General features: G+C 40.0%; 1 protein-coding gene across 4 annotated transcripts in view; it reads right to left on the minus strand.

The window, feature by feature from the left end:
• The window catches only part of MBTPS2 (membrane bound transcription factor peptidase, site 2), a 38,333-nt gene extending 14,589 nt beyond the window's left edge, over positions 1–23,744 (minus strand). For 2 of the 4 annotated variants that reach the window (XR_012778412.1, XM_075521254.1), the window contains exons 1-8: positions 23,548–23,744; positions 17,943–18,091; positions 16,263–16,401; positions 12,296–12,399; positions 9,727–9,854; positions 5,760–5,878; positions 4,622–4,802; positions 739–833 (exon numbers count right to left, since the gene is read on the minus strand). Coding sequence is in view for 3 of the 4 variants with exons in the window: in XM_075521254.1 (XP_075377369.1) it covers positions 739–833; positions 4,622–4,802; positions 5,760–5,878; positions 9,727–9,854; positions 12,296–12,399; positions 16,263–16,401; positions 17,943–18,091; positions 23,548–23,622 (990 nt within the window). In the remaining variant the exon portion in view is untranslated. Of the gene's footprint in view, positions 1–738; positions 834–4,621; positions 4,803–5,759; positions 5,879–9,726; positions 9,855–12,295; positions 12,400–16,262; positions 16,402–17,942; positions 18,092–22,329; positions 22,546–23,024; positions 23,481–23,547 lie in introns of those variants that run through there. The other 2 variants (XM_075521263.1, XM_075521272.1) reach the window with 2 other exon arrangements.
• Positions 23,745–24,542: the final 798 nt, after the last annotated feature.

The following is a 24,542-nucleotide window of genomic DNA, read 5'->3' on the forward strand; positions in this document are numbered from 1 at the left end:
GTATTTATCACTAGAGGTCAGAACAATAACAAAGTGGTATGTGTAGAAAAGTTTACACAGTTGGTACTTGTACTCTTTTTCTTGTAAAGAGAACTGTTAGGAGTATTACATCACTGTCAATATGGATCATGTATTTTAAAAAACATTTCTGTATTTTGAAGAGAGTAAGGCAAAATCCTACCGTTTCCACATGTTACAAGAAAATCAAAATGGTGAAAAAGGAATCAAATAGAGGCCCTGATTTTGAGAGACTGGGCAATCACTAGGCCCTTCTCTTGCATGTTTTTAGTTTAACCTAGTGAGCAGCACTGCTGGCTTCAGACAAAATAACTGAGCAGATAGTCCAGTGCTTTGCTTTGCCTGTAGTTCTCAGCACCTTTAAAGACTGAAGCACCAAAATAAGCAATTTCACCTTGTTTTCAAAAGTTGTTTTTTCTCACCAATATTCTCATCCAGTGGTGAAAAGGGGAGAGGTGTCTTTCTGCCTAAAGGAATGAGGGGTATAAGATCTTTTCTGGTTCTTCCAGAGACTCCCCGATTGATAATGGAAAAAATCATAACTAATACTTTGGGTTTTTAAGCTGTAAATGGGGAGAATAACATACACATAAACCGTTATTACAAACTGTAGGTATTCTTAAGCACTTCAGTATGCTGCATAAATGTTGGTAAATATTATTAAATTAATTTAAATAATTTCAGATTTACCAAACTGAATTAGCAGTTTAAGTAACTTACCAGGTGGCTGTCCAAGTTATTGCTATATGAAAAGCAAATGTCTGTGAGGCTGTTGTTACTACAACATTCAACTGTGCCATCGAGTCTTCTATAGACTAAAGAACATAGGCATAGAGCAAATGATCAATATTATAGTAACTTCCTGAAAAGAAATTAGTCTCTGAATAAAGTAAAACAATTATTCTGTAGCCTTCAAGAATTACAGTAATTCAGAGAGCCTAGCTGTGGTTCAGTCACAACTAAAAATAAGCTTCACCACTTTAACAATGTCACCTGATTTCAATCATGTCACATACTGATTTTTCATCTTAATAAATCTCCTTGAGATACTGGGGATCTACCACTGCAATGTTCTGAGCATTATGAGTTACAAAATACTTTTATCCGTTGCCCCGTTAAGATATCCATTATCCGTTGAGGTTTGACATAGAAATTTGTTACCTGCTACTGTACTGATTTCACTGGCTGGCTATGGAAATGACCAAGACTCAAAATGTCCTCTTTAAAATGTGAAAGCCTTTACAAGATTCAGGTTTTGAAAGCTTTCCAAGCCTTGAGGGCTGCAGCAGTGAATAAATGATGTTTTAAACTGTGATTTAAATAGTCTGGTACAGAATCTTGGTACGGATGTTCTTTAAATGAATTAAACCTAACTTACTCTACAACAACAGCTTTGAAAAAAAACCACAAAAGAATAGTCACTGTAAGAATCTGTGTCACAGCAACAACGCAGTACCTTCCTTAGGTAGAGCAAGCCTGCGATACTGGTTGCTGATTTATCACTGCATAACCTGCAGTCCACTAACATGGAGCTTTATACCTGGGGCTTTATACAGGTGCAAGGACTGAACGGCACAATCCTTTTTTCAAGTACCCTGAGGCTAAGCAACCACATCTATTTTTGAATTGTGAATGACCATGAAATTAGTTTCCTTATAAACTACATTGAAAACTTTTGTTTTTTGTTAATTTCAGGAAGGTCCTTGGGGCATTGTTTTCTGTCTAGTTTCATACTCAAATAGTTTACTCTCCATTTGTTTTATGGTCAAGTAGATAGGGTCCATTTGCTAGATACATTTTTATTGATATTCTGTATTTATGTCAAGTTGCGAACTGCCAAGATTTTGACAAATGACAGCTGCTAGAGACTGAACAGAGTTCATTTAATTTTAGAGGAATATTTCTCACTGCTGGAGGCTTATGGCTCCGAAAATGCAGACAGGCTGGTCTGATTAGAATACAGCAGTGGGACAATGGGCTGCTAACACAATACAGCAACCAAGCTTGGAAGCAATATTCAGTCTGTAGTATTAAGTCTCTAGTATTTCAGTCTAAATAGGACTGGTTCAGTTGCAGAATATGCAGTTTTATTATCCATGACTCTGAAATTGCATTTCAGAGAGCAGCAGAATCTGAGCATATATACCTACAGCATCTAAGAATTGGCTCTTACTTGCCATCCCTGCCCAGCTGAAAGCATGTGCCAAAGTTGGCCTCCTCTTCAGAGGGATAATACAAACTGTTAGGTCTCTAAAAGCAGGATCTTACCCATGCTCCACTTGTTTCCAGTTTAAATATTTATCTTAGTTCCAGCTGTAAGATCACTTTCCTTACATACTAAAAAAAAAAATAATTACCTTTTCAGTCTCACAAGAGAACTATAATGCATCAAAAAACATGGGCAGTCAAGCTGCCTGACCTCCTGTTTACTTCCAGTATGATGGAAAAATGCAGTGACAATTTTAAAGCTCTGAATAGCATCACATAGGTTTTGCTCAGCAGCAGTCCCTTAGCTTTGGAATTCAGTCTCCATGGATGCTTGCATGAAACAAACTCTAGAGAGCTTTAGGGCATGGAATCATAGAATCACAGAATCGTTTAGCTTGGAAAAGACCTTTAGGATCATCAAGTCCAACCATTACACTAGCACTGCCAACTCCACCACTAAACCATGTCCCTAAGCACCACATCTACACCTCTTTTAAGTACCTCCAGGGATAGGGACTCCACCACTTCCCTGGGCAGCCTGTTCCAATGCTTGACAATTTCTTCGGTGAAGAATTTTTCCTAATATCCAAGCTAAACCTCCCCTGGTGCAACTTGAGGCCATTTCCTCTTGTCCTATTGCTTGCTGCTTGGGAGAAGAGACTGACCCCCACCTCTCTACAACCTCCTTTCAGGGAGTTGTAGAGAGCGATAAGGTCTCCCCTCAGCCTCCTTTTCTCCAGGCTAAACAAACCCAGTTCCCTCAGCCGCTCCTCAGAAGACTTCTGCTCCAGACCCTTCACCAGCTTCGTTGCCCTTCTCTGGACACGCTCCAGCACCTCCATGTCTCTCTTGTAGTGGGGGGCCCAAAACTGAACACAGTATTCAAGGTGCGGCCTCACCAGTGCTGCGTACAGGGGGACGATCGCTTCCCTAGTCCTGCTGGCCACACTATTTCTGATACAAGCCAGGGTGCTATTGGCCTTCTTGGCCACCTGGGCACACTGCCGGCTCATATTCAGCCGGCTGTCAACCAACACCCCCAGGTCCTTCTCTGCTGGGCAGCTTTCCAGCCACTCTTCCCCAAGCCTGTAGAGTTGCATGGGGTTGTTGTGACCCAAGTGCAGGACCTGACACTTAGCCTTGTTGAACCTCATACAACTGGCCTCGGCCCATCGATCCAGCCTGTCCAGGTCCCTCTGCAGAGCCTTCCCACCCTCAAGCAGATCAACACTCCCACACAACTTGGTGTCATCTGCAAACTTACTGAGGGTGCACTCGATCCCTTCATCCAGATCACTGATAAAGATATTAAACAGAACTGGCCCCAACACAGAGCCCTGGAGAACACCGCTTGTGACCGGCCACCAACTGGACTTAACTCCATTCACCACCACTCTTTGGGCCCAACCATCCAGACAGTTTTTTATCCAGCGAAGAGTACAACCACCCAAGCCATGAGCAGCCAGTTTCTCCAGGAGAATGCTGTGGGAAACGGTGTCAAAGGCTTTACTAATATCTAGGTAGACAACATCCACAGCCTTTCCCTTGTCCACTAAGGGCGTCACCTTGTCGTAGAATGAGATCAGGTCAGTCAAGGAGGACTTGCCTTTCATAAACCCATGCTGACTTGGCCTGATCACCTGGTTGTCCTGTACGTGCCACATGATGGCACCCAAGATGATCTGCTCCATAACCTTCCCCGGCACCGAGGTCAGGCTGACAGGCCTGTAGTTCCCCAGATCCTCCTTCTGGCCCTTCTTGTAGATGGGCGTCACATTTGCTAACCCCCAGTCAACTGGGACTTCCCTGGTTAGGCAGGACTGCTGATAAATGATGGAAAGTGGCTTGGTGAGTATTTCCGCCTGTCATTGACAAGGCAATGACACTGTGAGTTTGAAGAAGCAAATGAAACATAAAACCCGTATAGTGAGACACATCAGAAGAAGTGGCCATAATAAAGCACATAATTGGGTTAAGCCATACAATTTGTAATGTCGTGCTGATCAAAGCAGTAAGGTAATGTGTGGAATTTACATCTGCAAAAGATCACTGAGTTGATCCATATAACTGAACTAAAAATAGAGGAGATAATTGTATTACTGCTAACAACCAAGTTATGCAATATCCTGAAGAGGCACATTTCATTATTCAGATCATACAGGATATTTGTATAGGATGACTGGAAGACCAGAGAAATTCTTCTGGCTTCTCTCTACCTCTTCCTCACTTTCAGATTTCACAAAACTGAATGGCATATTGGTCACTGCTTAAGACAGGATAGCAGACTTGACTTACAAGAAATCTATCCCCACTAACAAATCCTAAATCCAAAATAGTCTTTAAGACATGATAAAACTACAATATAAAATAATGAAGAGAGCGCCTAAAGTCATACCTCTAGCTGGAAAGCTTAATTGCTGTAGGGTGGCTGCACTTATACAGTAGCCGACCTGTGACTTCTCTGAAATGTCTCCCAGACAGGAATTCCAGTCTTCTACACTATAAACTGGACAGTCTTGTAGGTTAGTGACAAGGTCTCCCACAAAAAGACCTCTTGGTCCATTGGCAGGAGAATCCTGAGAAGAAACAGTGAAGTCAGTCATGTTATTATAGTTAAAACTACAAGGATTTGTTTACAGTTCTGCTGAATAGCCATGAAATCTTTAGGTTAAGATGCTGTTTCCAGAGAAACAGAAAATCTCGGGCTCCACTAGAACTGATTATTTCGACTTACGATAGAGCATTACAAAACCGACATCCTGTATAAAGAATAACTTATTCATTGCAAAGAAAAAGAAAAGAAAAGGGCAAGTCTCCAAGTGTTCCAGGGGACCTCTTTGAATTTGAGTAATTATTTTCATACAAGTTAATATGTTGTGGTTTTTCCTACCATTTTAAGTTCAAGAAGCTTAAATTAATACCCTGAATCTTTCAACAAAGCAGGGTGTACCTATACTTTCAGAGGTATAAAGCATAATAAATGTCACTCTCCTTCTGAGTTATATCAGTTCACTTTTAGATCCAAGAAAGACTGAATCCTTTCAGCTCTGCTGTTCAACTGTGCTGTATTTGATTAAGTCAGAAAAAAAATCAGTCCTTTCCAGAAACTCAGCAGTCTATCTCTACTTTGCTTCCAGCTGACCAAAGAAGCAAGGAAATCAGCTCAAAATAATCTTTAACATTAAAACCAGATAGCAATAACTAGAGTGATAATGCAGTTTCCAGTAGATTTACTTGGTGCCAGTATTGAAAAGAAGTTAAAAAAAACCCCAGAAATAAGCCTGCAAACTCATCTCAAATGTCTAAACAGTTTTATAGTATGCTGAATAGCCTATAATTATTCATGCCATGTTCCTTCATTTACTAACACTAAAAATCATGAGAATGAGAAGGAAACTTTAAGCAGACAAAGTGCAATGTATTAGATTCTGCAGAGTGCTGCACTGACCAAATTTGACTGTGATAATAAGAGACACAGGTACATTTCAGGTCACAAAGCATATAATATGAAAACAGTAAAGATCTTTTCTTACCTCTGCGACCTCAGTGACAAGTGCCCCAACACCCGTGTAATAGAACGGGAAAAGAATGGCTGGCAGCAGAAACAAAACCATAAAACTTGCAACACCAAGAACAAAATTATGCCACACTCCTAAAAAGAAGGAAAAAAATCATGTTTCTAAATAAACACTAATAACAAAAAGGTGGCTTTGAAATGCAAGATTCTACAGTTACCTTCTAATTAACTTTCCTGAAATAATTACTGTAAGAATGGATGAAAAGTTAATTTGTGAACATAGGCATGAAAGAAGAATACATGTATTACTTTACAAACTTAAGTTTCTATGATATCACTTTGTAGGGGTGTTTTAGAGAAGCCTCTGAACCCCTGAGAATTATACTGTCAGAAAAGACAGGGAAGTGGTAAGTCCATTTTTAAAGTGTCATTCTACCATATTGATAGTTCATCATGTAACACTACTTTTCTAAGTATATAGTGGGCAGAGTATCCAGAAGAAAAACTGGGCTTCTGAATCAATTATTAAACTACAGTTTCTATGTACAGAGTTGTCATCAATCATAAATACAAAAAAACTAGTGGAAAGAAATGTATTACATGCCACCTTCTACCACAATAAATTGTTGAATTTAAGAATCTTAATAAATGGGCTTATATGTGAATAAATACTGTTTGTCCTAGTCAGCAAGATGTCTGAAATTTAGTTGCAATTCAGTATTTTTCATGGTGATCTCCATTGTATCAATGAAAATAATTACATCTGTATGTGCCAAACAAGTTTAGAAAATTATTTGAAAAAAGGCTTCTTTTCCAAGAAAATCTGGACCTTCTTTTCCAAGAAAATCCATGAAAACCACATCAAGAAACTAAGGTGCAATCAGCATTTCCTGACACATTATTTTGGGCAACATATTTGCAACGGCAATCTTTATAGTATGCTGCTTTCCATAGGAAGAAATGAATCGCTATCATAAGACACACTTGGCTTCCTTCAACATTCAGTACCATACAAATTTTCCCATTTAATTTGTGTTCTTGGACAAACATTTTGTATGACCAATGCATGAAAGCTTTTCAATGTTGAAGATTCCTGATTTCCTTCTTACAGGGCTTCATCTTGTTAAGAGGGGTTTGATTCAATTCGATATTTACAGTGCAGTTACAGGACAGGAACTGAAGTATATCTGTTTAAAAGCATAGTAAACCTATCCTTCTTGCACTGTATATAACACAGGAATCATAACATATGGCAGACTTATTTCCCCTGGCTATCTCTACGTGTCACCTGGTCTTCTTTTACGTTTCCAATGCTGCAGAAATGAGAGACATTTTTTGAGTACTTTAACTAAGGGTTTGTTGCCATTTCCACTAGTAGATGCTTCTTAAAGTGATTTCTCTCTGTATAGTTTTTAATCATATATCACTGAAAGGCAATCAGATAGATGAAATGTTTCAGCATTCGGTTCTCTGTCTCACACACATACATATACACGTGCACACACACACACACAAGTGCAACAAAAACAAAAGTAGTAAGTAAATATTTTAACTTTATTGTTTTAACCTTTTTATCTTAAAAATATTTATTTTTTTCAGCTTAACAAAGGATAAAAATCTAAGACAGAAGCAAAATTGCTTTGTAACAGTGTGGCCACTAGAGAGAGTAAACTGGAAAAAAAACCTTAAAATAATAAAAAAAGAGGTGACGGAACTGATAGATGGTGACAAGGAATACTTTCAGCTAGGAAAACATGGGCCTTAATACCATAATCTACATAGTTTGCTGTGTGGAATACAGCAGAAAAGCCTAAAATAGAAAGGCTTCCAATTCATCCCAGGTGATCCATAGAAAAATAAACAGGCTCAAAATGAAAATACCTGTAGAGGCACGCTGCTGAGTATACCATCAATTTCATTTTGCTAAACCAGCCTTATCCTTGGATACCTAATTCCTTATATTTAAAAAGGGACACTTTACACAACCCTTAAAACACCTTGAAATAATGTTTTAAAAATATTTAGCTCCTTTTTCTGTTAAAGACAAGACAAGACAAAACGTATTAAAAAGGGTCTCAAAAAATAATACAAGTATTTGAACTAATTATAAGAAAGTGCTGCACAGAAGCACTTTTCATCTACTAGGCATGGAATTAATGCTAAAAATATCACACCTCTTACAAGAACACTCATTCACTGTTCTTTAACTCATGATGCCATCTGCTGTACAACAAATATATTCTTTAATCTCCAGAGTATAGGTGGACTACAAAAGGAATATTTGGTGTCGTTCTCTACTCTAGCTCTTTTACTTTCGTTCTGCCATACAAAAATCTGAAAGCATGTCTCTGTAAACTCAGAAATTCAGAACACTGAGAATAGGTTCATTCAACTGCTCTGACAATTAAGATTGAGTCAAGTTTACCAAATATCACATTTTATCACTATCAAACATCATAGTTCTGAAACATACCTATCATTAGCTGTAAAAAAATGCATATATTTGTTATACCTAACTGATAACAAGCCATTGATGCTAACCAGTCTTGCAACATGCTTGTTCCTACCTTGTATTCCCCTATTTCAGGTTTCCCAAGAAACCTGAAAAATTATGATAGGTGTTTGCTTGTCATCAAAAACATGCAAGCAATTATTTTCTATTACAGCTTATAATCTTATTTTTCTAGATGATTCCTCAGGAACGTAGGTAAGCAACCTATTTTGACAATCGGTATGTCTTCTCTTTCAGTTCTGTTCACAGTAGCTGGAAATGGAAATTGATTAATTTGAGAAACAGGGCTTCATAAAAGTTAGCCTATCGCAGTGAATGATTTTGCTTCATTAGGGTATTTGGAATATAGATATATTTACTTACCTAACATTTATCATCATTTACTTGATTTATGAAAGCTTGAAAATATGCTTTGCTAAAGGCTTCTGTATGCCCAGCCTAAACCCCTCTATATAATGTTTTAATTACAATATTGAAGAAACAATGTTAGTATCTAAAGATTACAACAGGCTGGATGCTATCCTACTGTCCCCTGAAATAGAAAACCATCAGTACCAAGAACTAAATCAAGATGCTAACTTTTCCATGTTTATTTCAGTAGTTTGGGAACCACCTTTGTCTCTAGAAATCAGTAATACAAGTGGTTCAGGTACCATGACACAGTCTCAGTCTAACTTTCCACAGCAACAGGGCTCTAATTCCCAGTAGCCAGAGACTTCAAAAAACATCAAATAAAAAACATTTGGAGGTTATTTGGAGCCATAAGCTGTGATTCTCTTTGGATGTTTGTGTTTTAGCCTTTATTTCCTCCTGATGGCAACATCAAAACACAGTGACCTGTATAATAACATAACTCACACGTCACTGAAAATCACTCACAGTACTATTGAAAAAATCACATAATAGATTGCTCCTATTGCAGAAAATGGTAGTGAATTGCTCAAGAGTGTTCACCTGTGACAGCGAGTCATGTTCTCATACCACCAGTATCTTCCAGCTTGTGCGCTCCAAGGTTTTGCTACTTAGACCATACAATACGCAAAAAAAAAACCCAAACAAAACAAAGGAACTTCTGCACCTGAGCTGGTGTAACAGCTTTTTCTAATGAGAGAGGAAGGTCATAAACCACATTTTTTCCACAACCACACAACTGGAATTTCTTATGCACAACTATTCTGAATCAGATCTAGGATGTAATAACATTTTTCATGGCAGGAAACTGGTACTCATTTAAGGTCCTAGAAACTGACATGTCTCCTCCAGAAAACAGTGCAGTAGGGACAGTAACGATCAAATGATTTTCTGAAATCACAATTTAGGTTCAGAACAGAAGGACCATCTTTAGGTAAAGAGAAGCTTTTTTACTTTTTCATTTTAAACCTTCAATCCTCCATCAAGGATTCACAAATGATGCCTGTAAAATAAGTAACTGTGCTAAGCAAAGATATAATAAAAAAGCACAAACTATTACCTGCACAAAATATCCTTAATTGCTGGACTGGAGATATCAGTTGCAAGTGGGTTGTGAAGAGGTCAACAAATGCTCCAGGATAGACAATGAAGATAAAAATCCCAAATCCATTAAATCGTACTTGTTCTCTTAAAAAGAAGAAAAGAAAAATGAACTGGTGTTACTGCAAACAAAGAAATTAAAAACTGAGAGATTCCATAGCACACATTTTTAACAAGAATAACTAAATTTACAATTATAAAACTAACTTATTTTTCATAATATGAATAATTGAAAGATAATTAGACTAAAGGATGTTTTCTACAGTAGTTGTCACTTTCAAGCAGCACACATTTGTAAGCCTGGTAAAAAATAAAGGATAAGTTCAACTTCTTTTCTGTCTCCTGGTAACAGTAACACATAAAATACTTTAAAAAAAACCCCTATGTTCAAGTTAACATATATTTTAACATTTGGGGGATTTTTTCTTTTAAGTAAAAAAATGGAAGCCTGTAGGACGCAGTTTCAAACTAATCTATGAAAAAATATCTGGAAGAAGCAATCACTTTCCTTTTAAAGAAACACTTATAGATTTCTGGAATTTATCATTTCTCTGTTTCTCCTTAATGAAATTTAGAGTAAATTGTAAAATAACAAAAATGAGGGAAATGTCATCTGAAAAAATGAAAACAAGTCAAGAGGTTAAAAGGACAAATGCTATTTAAATATATTAGTAGCTGACATTGTCATACAGATAATATATATATTTTTCAGTGGTTTTACAATTGCTTTTAAATGGCACTTTTTGGAATAACTACAGAAAGGTTTTATGAAGCTAGAAATTTCATAAGGGACTAATAGAGGCATGACAATCATGTTCCAAGACAATTACATTCCAATTATTATTCCAAGACAATCATGTTCCAAGACAAACCAGGCACGGATCAGCTAATCCCATATATTTACTGAACAGTACACTGGGCATAGCATTTTATTTATTCACATTTATTTATTTATTGTGCATATACAATAAGACACAGAATTATACAAAATTAATCATAATGAAGTAATACATTAATTCCCTGGAGTTAACTCATCAGACCTACCCATGCTACCAATTACTAATAGGCAGTCTAATGCCTATACATGATTTCATGACTTGGGTAGGAGGTACAGAGGGAAAAAGAAAAAGGCTTTTTTGGCACAAGCCTTGACTAAGCTAAGGCTTAAATATGTTAAGGTCTTGTAGTTCACAGCCCATACTATCTTGAACTGAAGTTGGCGAAAGTGTATTAGCTTTCAGGGAGTCAAAGTGATTTGCCAGAATAATAAAATTTGCCCACAGCACAGCTATTTAGTAGACCCTAAACCCTGAGGACTGACCCTAACAGCACTATAGACCCAACCTGTGCTAGGAGGAGGGAAAAAAAAAAGTTAAGCAGAAAACAGCAGCAGCAACAGCAATGTACATTGGACAAACTAATTTTTCCCCTGGAAACAGCTGGGAATTAATTTTTTGACAAAAACATAACCTAAACTTGAATATTCAGAGCCTTTGCTCCAGATCTTGAATGAAGATATCACACCACTAAGGTATAAGAATTATTCACGCTGGTTAAAAAGAGCTCTATAGCTACTCCGGGCTTCTCTGCAGTTAGCCAGCAGCATGTGAAGGCACTGTAAGAAAAAGGAAATTTTGTTGCTTCTTCCTGTGGTGGGATGAGCAAGAGCTTCATCCTCCGCAGAAAAATCCCTGTGAATATTAGGGCAAAAAGGCTGAAAGACAAACAGAGAATATGAAACACAGAAGGTCCCAAACCACATCTCTAACTGAGAACTGTTGGGGTTACAAAAAAGGTAGTAATGGGTTAAGATGCAGTCATGACCCCCTGCACTCAAGAAAATCAGAGAAACAACTTAGGGCTTCATGCTCATGGGGCAGGTTTTGATAATGTCCAGGAGAAAAGCGGAGGACACCTGAATATCAGTCCCAGTAACCACCACTTAACCCTCTTATGCTAGAGTGCCATTTAACAGTAATGACTAACCATATCAAATAACTTTTTTGTGAAGTAATCATCATAGTTAAGTGACATTAAAAATATCATCTTTGATCAAAATTAACACATCACTGAAATTAATATGGGCAAATCACATTTGACTGAGTTACTGCTTCAGCCTGTTCATATGCTACTTCACAAGCTATGTTTAAACAAATCAATTTAAAATCTATTTTAAAGTACCATTGTGCAATAGCGCATGGGTCCTCTTCAAGTGCCACAGCTGCAGAAATGCAATTGCTGTGAGAAAAAGAGGAGCACTTAAAAGAAGTATTATTTTAAACCTGATGTGGCATGGTGTATTTGCAAGCAGAAGTCCTTTCTCATCATCTGTAGAATAGACACTGTATTAAAACTTTATCCTTAATTGTACACCCTTCCAAACTTAAAATCTAAGGAAGCTATGATATACAGAATAAACAGACTTTCTAGATAAACCAAAGAAGTGCTAACAACTTTCACCTGTAGGTAAATGCTCTGGAATATTAGGCTTTGTTGGCACATAGTGAGAGAAAAGTAATTTGTATTACCGAATAGCTGCCACCCCATGGCCGACTTCATGTATCACACCACTGATGAGGATTGCAGAGAAGAAATAGGTCAGCTGGCTGACAGGCAAATTTACACCAGGCACCTGTTGATGTGGGCATGACAACAAAATAAAACACATGAGGAAACCAAGAGGTACAAAGACAAATCATTCTGCCCCTAAACTTGCTGCTCTCACTCAGCTTCTTCAGACCGCAACAGAATAGGGGCCGTTCTTATGCAGCACTATCAGTTTGTACTTCTTCTCCCAATTTATTCAATGTATTTTAAAATATATTAAATATATATTCTTTTGTTGAAGGTTAAAAAGCTCTCCAGGCACAAAAGACTTCTCCCTGCCCCACCTACTCCCCACAGGCCTGACTGAATGTGTCCTACTCTATATTAAACTTGAGAAGTTTATAAAAATGTACACAGACTTCCACTCAAATGAGACAGGCTTGGCAACTGTGAGCATTAGTTTAGAATTTCCTGCATCCAGTCACGTAGCCAGAGAGAAGATCCACCCTTCAAAAAAAAAAAAATTGTATGGCACTTAAAACACTGTGAGCCCTAAAAGATCAAAAAATGAGCCTACAACTGGAACTGTCAGTCTCCCTTCTCTCTTCCTATCCAAATCATGAGACTATCTCAAATTTACAAGGTCAAAAAAAGGGTAACTTTTGTCTATTGTTCAAGTTTTGGCAGTCTACATATGGCAATTTAATCTTTAAAAGAAAAGGACCTGAAATGAATATACTAGTTTAATTTATGTAAGCCATAATATGCAGGTCCCTCACATTCCTCCTGTTGCTGTGGATTCCTACCACTCCTCAAGTCCTTCATTGTACTAGTCATGAGACACCAACTCCTTCCAGACGGGCTTCAAAGCAGTCACAAGTCAGAGAATGAGGAACCATCCCCTCTTTCCTCCTGATGGACTTTACTCCTGCTTGGTTCCTGTCCCTGCTCAGTGGCCACGCTGCAGTGGGATGACAAGGCCACTTCTGCTGCTTGCTGTGGGACAGTTCTCCCGTCTGCTCCACAGCTCTCCCTGCTTAAGGCAGGGCGCATTCCAGTACAGTCACTAACAGCTGATGTGAACACAACTTGAATTGCAATCCAGTGGCAGAAAAGAGATGCTATGGGCAAAAATTCCTGGCCTGTCTGTAGGACTCTCTAAAAACCATCCTTGTGGGACACAAAAGGCTGCAGATCCAACTGAACAGATCTCATTTGATCCTACCTTCATTTAGTCCTGCACCTTCCTCAATTATGTGCATTCACCTACCCATGCAGCAGAACTCTACAATAGGTTGGTGAGACAATCTAGCTAAAAGAAATCCTTCAAAAGACTGTTTTCATTAATGTTAAAGCAAATTTCACAAATTCTGTCCAGACTGTGATCATGAGCACGACTATCGCACCTCACTGTATGAAGACAGCTGCTTTTCATTCGTTAAGCATCCATTGCTTGTATTACAACATCAGCTGGTGGCACTAACGCATCAGCTAACTGGCATTGCCAGTGGCCCTCTGCTCTGGGCACATGGGAGGACAGACAGCAATAGCAAGAGTTGCCATCTTAATAGCACCATAACTATAGCCTGTTAGTACACAGCACCGGATGTTTTCAGACTTCACGTCAAAGAAACTAGTTTAAGATTCACCTAAAAGGGAAGTTAACTCTAATGAAGGGTTCTGAAATCAATAGCAGTATTTTGTTAATAAGCATTGTCATCTTATATTTTATGGTCTTCTGGAAATGCCTTTAGTAAAAGAAGATCCTTTGCTAGTAACTGATCTGCCTCTTCCCACTTTTGTCAACACGCAACCAACACAAGAGGGGGCAGCTAAAGAAAAACAGCCCAGTTACCTACAGATAGGTATTTTAAATAAACATGACTGAACAAAAGAGGAACGGTACAAAAATCTTAATCAATAAAACATAAGTAGAAATGTGTCTCCTTCTCTCCATAGCCAAAGGCTAAAGGCTACACAGATTTATGCCACAGGCTAAAGTTGAGTTAAAAAAAAAAGTTGTTTTTTGTTTTTTTAAAAAAACAACTCACTCTCCTCCAGGCAGACAAATATAAGTAACTAATTTAAATGAGAAGGTTCCTCCTGACTTGTTCTTCACCTCTTTGCAACCACACATGGGTCACTTTTTTGTGTCAACTTATGGTAGCACATTCCCCTCAATCTTTAAAGGCACAATTATACAACTGTGACCATTCGGAAATGAAAGAATGAGGTAGGAAAGAAAGAGAACCACAAATCAACTTAGGAGAAGTAACCTTATCCCCATACATGACATTACATTATCCCTATACATTACATCTTTTTCAGTGCCAGTCTGTCTTTGGTTTGAACACCGTGATATTGCCAGTAGGCAGTCACTGAGGAATCAATTCCACATTGAAATTGTGAACATTATCCTACATTTCTGCTTTCATAGTTCCAATTCACACCAGATTAATTCCAAAGGCTCATCTTTACTTTGGTTGCCTCTATGTTATTTTCTCTAAAGAGCAATGTATTGCAAATGACCATGTTACTCTGGTGTCACAAAAGTGGATAGATCCATATCATGATCTCAGAAAATGAAGATGTAAGGGAGGCTTTTCTTACTCCAGAATGTAACAGACATACATACTTAGGACAAACCCTGTTGGCATGTAAATTAAACCTTTTCTGTCTCATGCTCAACTTGTGCTCTACTAGACGCACAGACTGCCCACCTCTGTCTGCTTCTGGAGATAATTCAGGAGCAGGCTGTGGACCGGGTGACTGCAGTGGCAGTACCAGCAGTTCTCTCCCAGGTCTCATTGCCTGCTTTTGCCAACACACACTGCATTTGCTATATTCAGCCTGCATGTGTGAAACAGACCCAAACCATCCCAAAGGCACTGAGTTTATGGCACATGCTAATGGTCAGGCTACTGGCACTCATGGAGTTTTTTTAAGCCTAGCTGCACACAGTCAGGTTAGCACTTACAGGAAGGCCTACCATGGCAGCGCACAATTCCCACCTTCTGTTCACTAGATTAGCTGAGTACTTACACACTCAGTAAAATGGTTGGGCACCCCTGCTCTAAGCCACGCAGCAGGAGGCAGAGCCATCTCATAGGACTTTCTGCATTTCTGGAAAATGACCTTAAGACATTTGGGCCAGACAGCACTCTTGGGGAAATAAGGGTAGTTAGGAATCCTTCCAGGTTAAAACTGTTTTAAGGGCAATGTCAGTTCTTCCATTACTTCCTTGCATAGAGACAGAAAAGACAGTATTTGCAATCTCTCCCATTCTGTGAAATGCATTCCTTTCTAAAACCATACAATATATTGTCCAGCATCAGAAATCCATGAAACAATTAAATACATTGTTATTAGGCCTTTGACTAGATACTGCCAGAAACAGCACTTTCCATTTCACACTGTGAAGTACGGCATAAATCCTTGAATGATCAAAAAATATGCCATCTCCTCACTAATGAATCTTTGCTTCCACTATCACACAAAGCTCTTTACACTTCTTTCCTTTTCCACTGATGTTTTGTATTGTAATAAATTAAATAGAACTCCTCTCTTCTTGTGGATTATGGATGTGCTCTGCAAACTTTAAGGCCACAAGTGCCTCTACATTGCACAGCTCAGAGGAGGCACATTCTTAGCTCTGTTTTATATTCTTAGCACTATGATAATTTAGGGCTTTTCAAAATTATTAGCCAATTCTCACTCCTGAGAATTTTTAATATAAGCTCTTCCACGTTTGCCTTCATTTTTCTTCCCCTCTTTTACTACCTCCACTCCCTATTTTTAAGGCTGATAACAAACCAGCAAATTTTTATGTAGATGAATATCAGGAGTTCGGTTATTCTTGCATGGGAGGATTTACGCGTCACATACCCCATTAAGAAGCTGGTTAAGATCAGTTCACAACTCTCAAAGACCTGAGAAGGGAACACTTACCACAACTTGCAGCATACGATCATTCTGGGCTTTCGGTGCCTCTGTGAGCATCTGTGTCAGTGTTTGCATCAGTGTCTTTCCAAGAAGAATAACAGAGCCAAACATGGCAACTACACCAAACACCATTCCTATGCTGAACCTACAGAGAAGCAAATAGTTTAGCAATGCATAGCCACAAGAAGATAGGGTATATTCTCTGCATAAGTAACTGCTTTAGCACAATTCAGCACACCAAACTCACAGGGCAAAACTTATCTGATGTTACTACCATTCATGTATCAACAATCCAATACAAAAACATTAGCTAAAGGAAACTGATAACAATAATAACATATACTAATAATATTGACTAACAACATATAATATTTTCCTTGTTTAATAAATGTTTTATATCCAAACCACATCCTGATTAATCTTCAAATATTTTTATGTTGTTCTTACACATTATAAATTTTACTCAGTTACTCAATATATATAACTTGCCATTAGCTATGAATATAAAAACAATAACAATATATATAACAATATATAATTAACCATGTTGCACCACACCATCACATATTTAGAGACCTGGATCAAATGATAGGGTAGCATACATATTTATTTATATGAGCTTTTTCAATAAATTTTGCATCTTCCTCACAAACAATAAAAAGTGCTAAAGAACAATAAATGAGACTCAACCTTTTTTAAAGAAGAACTAAAAGGTACAACTGCAAGATCAGATTCAAATCAATTACTTAAAACACACTGTTCTGCTCACCAATTTATTTTTCATTAAAATCAGTGTTGAAAATAATTTCAATTTATGTCAGTCCACTTAGTGGTGAATTTTTATTCAGCTTTATTATTTTACACTGACCAATAGTTGAATGATGTGATAAAGTTTATCTTCTAGCTAAAACAAATTCACTACCAGTCCTTCTTCCCCTCACAATAGCATAATTTTTCTCTTACTATCCTTAATGAAGCTCACTGTGAATTAGCAAATTTATTTTAAGCAACATGTACCTTGTCATGTTAATTAAAGAGACCAGTGGAAACATTACACTGTAATAAATTATAAACACTAAAAAAAATGTGATCGATATAGAACTATTTCAAACTGAAATAGTAAAATCATTACATACAAGAGAAACCAGTATGAAGCAGACCTCTCACTACTATCTCACTGAGGGCAGAAATACAGGAAATGAAAAGAAATTCAAACCTTACTCATTTTATATTTTCAGAGCAGATATAAAGTAATGCTAGGAAGGCAACTGAGCAATAATTTTCTAAACAAGTCCAGGAGCACCCATACTAACCACCCTACCTACTTACCCATTCCCAGCAGTCTGTGCAAGCTCAGCAAGGAAAGGTGCCAGCAGACAGAAGGTGAGAAATGTGCATCTGAGCAGGTATACTTGCTGAATGTCTGGGCAATGACTGACAACAGGGACACAACTGTCTTTGAATACTTTTTAAACTCTAGTGATCAGGGGAGAGCTATGTATTTTTTAGCAGAGGAGAAAGACTTATACTGGCACAGTACAATTATGGCAACCATGCTAGCTTGGTTTTATCATTAGCCTAGTGAAATAACCATCTACCCATTACGCTTTTAAGGCTGACAGGCACAGATATGGTTAAGTTGTTGACTCTGTATTTGACAGAAGAAAAATAATCCTGAATTTATACCATAAATACAGAAATCTGGGTTTCCATCTCCCCCAGTTGTAGAACTGGCGGTTGAAGAGAGCTGTTTGCCATCGCATGTGAAAAGGAGAGACGCTCAAGCCGTACGTCAGCAGCCAGTCTTCATAAGATGCCTTCAGAGAGTTGGATGACTGCAAAACAATGGAAAATTAGTTCAACCAAAAACTTCTAGGAAGATTTTACATTATGTGACCAAGCAGTAGATGTGATCTGTTTATATAAAAATGGATGTATAACTTCAGGTAAATGTCCTGCACATTATTTATATTTTGACATATAGGTAGGTGTGACATGTAATATGAAAAAGTTATGCCACTGTTTTGATGCAAATCACAACAGTTCTAGGACTGCAAGAGAGATCGAGTATCCAGTGTTATATGACAAACAAGATCTTATATCATCTTCCCTAGTGTTAAATCACTTTCAGTAGTTTTTAACTGTTTGGTTAGAAGGCTAAAGACTGAACTGTTTATGGTATTTTTTCAATGTGCAATTATATTCCAGTAAACATTTTTAAAACTACAATAAAGAAAAATGCTTCTCTTGGCTTCAGCTGAAAAAACTTTTTCTAATATTGGTGAGATATGGATCAGTACCATGGATACCCTTTAGTAAGGGTAAAAATGAGGTCTACTTTTCAAACACAGAGACTATGCCTAAAGAGACTCTGAAATATTTGATCATGCTAACAAAAAGCGAGAAGGAATTTAAACTTATCAACCTGTATTGCAACAGCAATTTCACTATGATAATTTCCCAGCATTTCAAGATACTGCTAGAATGCCTTCCTAGTAGTTCCAAAGATTTCTCTTGATGAGAAATGTGACCTATAGGCTATATGATTAATACTTATCTGCAGTATTATCTGATATTATAGACCAATAGACATAGTTTTGCAATTGCTACTTCATATTACATGGCACTTGTCTTTGCAATAGGCTTTACTCAGCCTTCTCCACGGAAGCTAGTATCAGAAACCCAACTGAAGGAACGCTTTCCTTGGAGGTGAAAGAAGAACTCATAGCTCAGGAAAAGCGCACCAGAGCTTTAAGCCTTCTGACTTCCAGCAGTTCCCAAGGCAGGAGTGTCTCTGACATAATCCAGACAAGTCTTCGGAGCTGTCTGACCTGGAGCGTTGTTCCCCAGTTTCCCTACGAGCAGCAGCACCTACTGAAGACATTGGGAATGCGTAGTTCACAACAGGTTCCCCTCTCCTCCTCCAAGAGAAACTTCACAAGTTTCTGGCTGTCGTCCGTGGTTCTTTAAACAAATTTAGAACTTGCCAAGTTCCTTGCATTCCTCCTGTCCTGCCGCGGTGCTGGTGGGAAGTGAGAATCTCATCTTGTACAACTATATTCCTAGCTTTTCTCATTTTGTTGAATTAACTAAAATGTGAACGTTAACATTTATTTTAAGTAACAATTTTCCTAGGACGCAAGACCCATTTACTCAGGTCACTGTTCATTTATCACCTATTACACCATTTATCCTTTCTGCCTATATATTCCTGTGTCACTTCCTTCTTCACCCTACTGATTTCATTCACGTTTTTGTTCAGTCAGCTGAGGGCACCAACAGAAATTTCCATCGTAATGTATTCCCTAACCAACATTAATCACTCCCTATGACACCACTAAATTTAGTGTCCACAACCAGATCAGCATTTGCTAACCCAGCATTTGCTAACTTTAACAGAAGAGATCACAAAGATGATTACACTTTTACAAATAATAATACATAAGCCAAAGAAACAAAGAAAAAGACCTCCTCATATAATCTACCAGATAATTAAGAACAAAAACACATATGACAGTAAGTACCTCTGACATGAGAAACTGTCTTTTGGGAATTAAGTAAAAACATCCTATTCATTCACACAGAGTCCAAAAGAACCCAACCAACCACATAAAGCTAATTAGTTATATTGTTTTGGCACTTCAAAAACGCGTTCCTTCTATCCCATGGAAAAAACACTTTTCCCCTAGAAATGCCACAAATTCATCCCTTCAAATTCATTCCAACCACATCACAGGCCCACTGTACTAGCAAGGCATAAATAAATATGAAGTTTTCCGTAAGAAATATGGGATTACTGACCATACACTTGCCAAATGGGGAAAAAAAAATAAAAGGCACCAAAATTCATTCTCCTTTTGCATTTTCCTCACAAGTTGTGCAAATGGTATTCATGATCACTAGATGACTGCATCCCTTCAAAAAATATATTAAAAAGCTCTATGCAAACTTTTGCTCCTTCTGTCCTGAGCCCAGTAGGATCACCACATTACCACGCGCATCCTCATGCCCTGGTATGAGGTATGGTGGTATCCTATGTTTCATTTCAAACTTCCTTCTCACAGGCCTTGGCTCTGCTTCTTTAAGCTGAGTTCTAAGTGATCTTTGTTATATTAATTTTACTATAAATGCAATAACTTTTTTATTTATGCAAGCCTTCAAAATAACGAACGTCTGCTAAATACTCCAGGAGCTCCATAAATATCTGCCAGCCAGCAGGAGTCCTTAACATTCCTCTTTGCTGACAAAATCTGTTCAAGAGCTCTGAACCATTTCAGCTTCCTGACCTTAAAAGCTGAAGGCTAACCTTGACTGAATGCATCTAATGCATCCTTTATTTCTCATAGCAGAAGGAGGGACAACGTTCTACCCTTTGCTCATTCCTGATCCTTCAGGCAGAATGAAATGGCATGATTTAGGATGCTGGGGAGCAGGAATTTAGGGGTCTGCCTGAGTGATTCCCTTTTGTAGGATCCAAGCTTCAATGGAAACTTTCATGCCAGTGGTTCAATGAAGAGCAACAAGAGGGACTTAAAATTCCAAGTCCCAGCTTGATTCGGAATATTTTTAGTTTGCTAACACACACATATCTTGTAATGTAACTCTAGCAATATTATAATATGTGAATTTATTTGTGCAAAAATGCATTTATACACACAGTTATGCCTTCTATGTTGTAGACTTTCTAAGAGCCAGACTGCCTAACAAAATGTTTGAAATCTGAACAAAACCAGTAAGGAAACAGAGCAAGAGACACTGCACATTGAACAAGTTTACAGAATAAACATCAACTGCAAGTTACAGCACACATCCTTCTCTTGCCAAAAGTATCAACAGGAGCACTCATGGAAAAGTACTCCTGTATTATTTTCCACTCACGCTCTGTAGGTCCTTTTGGTACAATTACATTGTAAGTGATTTAAGGTTTAAGCAGCGACTGCCTTTTGCTACGGTTGCTAGCAGCCTCGGGTTATGAATGTGGTGGGAGATTTACAGTACCAGCAATAAAACAAGAAACGCTGAGTTTCCTAATTATATAAACCTGGTTATTTAATCCAAATTTTATTTTGGCTGTGGTGTTCACAGTGAAACTTATCATTGAGATGTACACACATGAGGTCTACCAGTAAGTTCACTAAAACCCAACAGCTCCCACATACTTCCTGACGATTAATATCCTCTGTCAACTTTTAGTTAAAAGATCAAAGTTAAAATTTAACTCCTGGATTCTCTTGCTTGCTATAGCATTCCAGGCATTCCCCCTTCTTTTTCAACATAAATCAGGCACTAAGTTGGCTCCAAACAATGTGGGGGTTTTTTCTCCCTTGCTGCTGCTAAGCCCTACCAGAGGTTGTAACAAGAAAAACAGCGGCTACTCTTATTTATAAAAGAGAATGATTTTAAGGTCTAGTGCTGAAAGAGATCTTCATAATCAGAGAGATACAAACGGGTCTCAGTATCATGGCAGCTCTTGCTTCGCACTCTCAGATTCTTCATCAGACACAATGTTACCGTCAAAAGAAAACCAGCCTGTTGGCTGACCTTTCTGGTGGTTTTTGGTGTGTCTCTCTACAGTCAGGAGCACGTTTTTCTGGTATCCAGCCAGTCTTCTAATGTGTTTCAAAACAATGCCACGTTTGTTTCCAAATACCTAATACAGACTTGTTGTAATACAATTTGAAAAAGCTTCAGATAAATTACTGTATTTTTTATTGTCATTATGCACAGACTAATACTTGGCAATTCATAGCTCCCATCATTTACTGAGCTACATTTGCTCTCCAACAATTAGCAGCAGGGGGAGCCACTTATTTTTCCAAGTTTTCTCATCACCTAAATCTTTTTATGTTTCTTCCTATATTTTACAGGAGTGACTAAACAAACGTTTTTTACTTTGAAATCACTAGGCCCTAGCTGCACTTGGCAGAAACAGATGCAGCTCCTGCACTGTAACATTAATATAAAAAGAAAGAGAATTACAGATCAAACCATTCATTTTTCCTTATATTTAACCAGCATACATCCCATTTCACATACATACTTCGCAATTTCAATCATCTCTTCAAAATCATACCTCTCGAGCTTTAAAAAAACCCCGCTTAATGAAACTTGTGCAATGCACAAATGCATCCTTAGATATAACGACTGATGTCTTGTTGGTGTATTTTCTTTTCAGACCTTCCCCTCTCCATTAGGAGCAAAAAAATGAGTCTTACAATACCCTCTGAAGATTAACGTTTACTTCTTTAAAAAGTATTAGTGTTCAGCTCTGTCTCAACTTATTTTTTTCCGTAAAACTAAAGACATTCACAAGAAAAAAAAATGTGCAATAGTTATGTTTTTACATACAGTAACTTTAGAAAAATCATAATTATAAAACACATACTCTACACTGCAAACTTATAAGTTACGGTTGTTTTTGTTAAAAGATCATACTACTTTAAACTCCAGAAAGCACATTAAAGTGCCACAGAACTGTTTAAGCAGTAGACTAAAAGCTGGCTTCCCTGACGTTTCACAGCTTTGGTCCTTTAACGCAGACCCGCCATCTCTGCAGCCGGCTGGGAGGCGTTTTCAACCTCGGCGACGGGCGGAAGCAAAACAGCAGCTCCCGCGGCGCCGCCGCTACGGCTTCTTGCAGGGCCGGCGGGCCCCGTTGCAAGGGCGAGGAGGCTCGACCTAGGGGAAAGGATCGCCTCAGCAGCCCGAGGGGACAGCAGGACGTGGGGGGCAGGCGCAACCCCCCCCCCAACCGCACCCTCCCCGCACCTGCGAGCGGGGAACAGCCCGGCGCCCGCCCCGAGCTGAGTGGGGCGGGCCGGGGAGGCCCGCGGCCGCCTTTCCCGCTCCGAACCTGACCGCCCCCGGCTGCCCCGGCCGCGGCCGGCAGAGCCCGGAGTCCGGCACCGCAACGGGGGGGCGGCGGCGGGCGTAGAACGGCCGCACTGTCACGCGCCCTCAACGGCCCGAGCCTCGCGCCGGCCGTTAAATTTGAATGGCAGAGCGGCCGGGCGCCGCCAGCTCGGGCCTGCAGGCTCGGGCAGGGGAGCGGCACCTCCGCCTGCGTGTGAGGGCGGAGAAAGGGGGGTCGTGGCCAGCCCTGGTGTTTCGGAGGGTGGGCGAGGCGGGGAGGCCTCTCGCCGGTGGCGACTCCAGACCCCGCCCGGCGGACGTGGGGCTGCCGGCGCCCCCTTCCCGGCCCCGGCGGGGTGCGAGGGGTGAAGCGGCGCTCCTGCCCCGGCGTGCGCGGGGCCAAGGGCTCCCCGTTCGCCTCTGCGCCCACAGCCCTCACCTTGAGCAGCGTATCCGCCAGGTAGATGGCGCACCAGCCCCCCAGCACGCACACCACCACCGGGATCGGGATCATTGTTGCAGCCGAGGCGGTGGCGGCGGCCGCCGTTCATGCGGAGGAGCCCCCGGAACTAAACCTCTCCCGGAACCTTTCTCCATCAGCTATACTGCCTGGTCGGACGCTTCCGGGCACCGCGTCGAGCGAGGGCAGGTGCCGGAGTGACGTCACAGCCTAGTGCGCAGCGGAACGGGGCGGGGTTGTTGCCGCGGTGCGCGTGCGCAGGGAGCCGGCCGCCCCGGCCGTCACCGCGAGACGCGGGGCGGACTGCGCCTGCGCGGTGGGCTGGAGGGGCGGGAAGGGAGGTGTCGCCCCGCCGTACCCGGCCGTTGGGGCGCAGCCGCGGTGCGGGGGCCGCCGGCTCCGGCCCGGATCGGTTCCTCCTCCCTTTGCTAAATTTGCTTGAGCTATTTGTGTGTCCGTACGTCGTGGAGAGGTGTAACGGTGAACACGCGTGGTCTTTTTATGTTACTTGCTGAATGACAGAGGAGGTCGCAGGCGAGCCCCCCCTTAGCGGAGCTCCCCAGCCGCTCCCTGTTAGGCCCCGACAGCGCCCGTGGTGCTGCGGGTGGAAGAGCTGGAGCCCTCTGGAGAAGCTGTACCGCAGATGGTCAGGAAAGCATGCTGGAGAATAAAAACTCATTTGCGGTGGTGGGATTAAAGCGGATTGTGGAAGCACTTCAGTGACGAGGGAGTAATAGGATTCCCTTTAACTACTAACATGCTTCCAGAAATTTAACGTTGACTTCGTGGCACAACGAGATCGTTTCTTGAGGCTCGTTGTAAGAGGGACTTTCAGGCAAGCGCTGTCCGGGTCATTGTGTTTCCTTCCCAGTCCACTATCACACTAATTCCCTGATTTTATGCCGTTCTTATCTCTCCCACTCCTCTTGGGCATGTTTTTCACTGTTACCAGAAGTGGGATGTGCCATGAGGTC

Source organism: Mycteria americana, chromosome 1, assembly GCF_035582795.1.
Source record: "Mycteria americana isolate JAX WOST 10 ecotype Jacksonville Zoo and Gardens chromosome 1, USCA_MyAme_1.0, whole genome shotgun sequence".
Lineage (NCBI taxonomy): Eukaryota > Metazoa > Chordata > Aves > Ciconiiformes > Ciconiidae > Mycteria > Mycteria americana.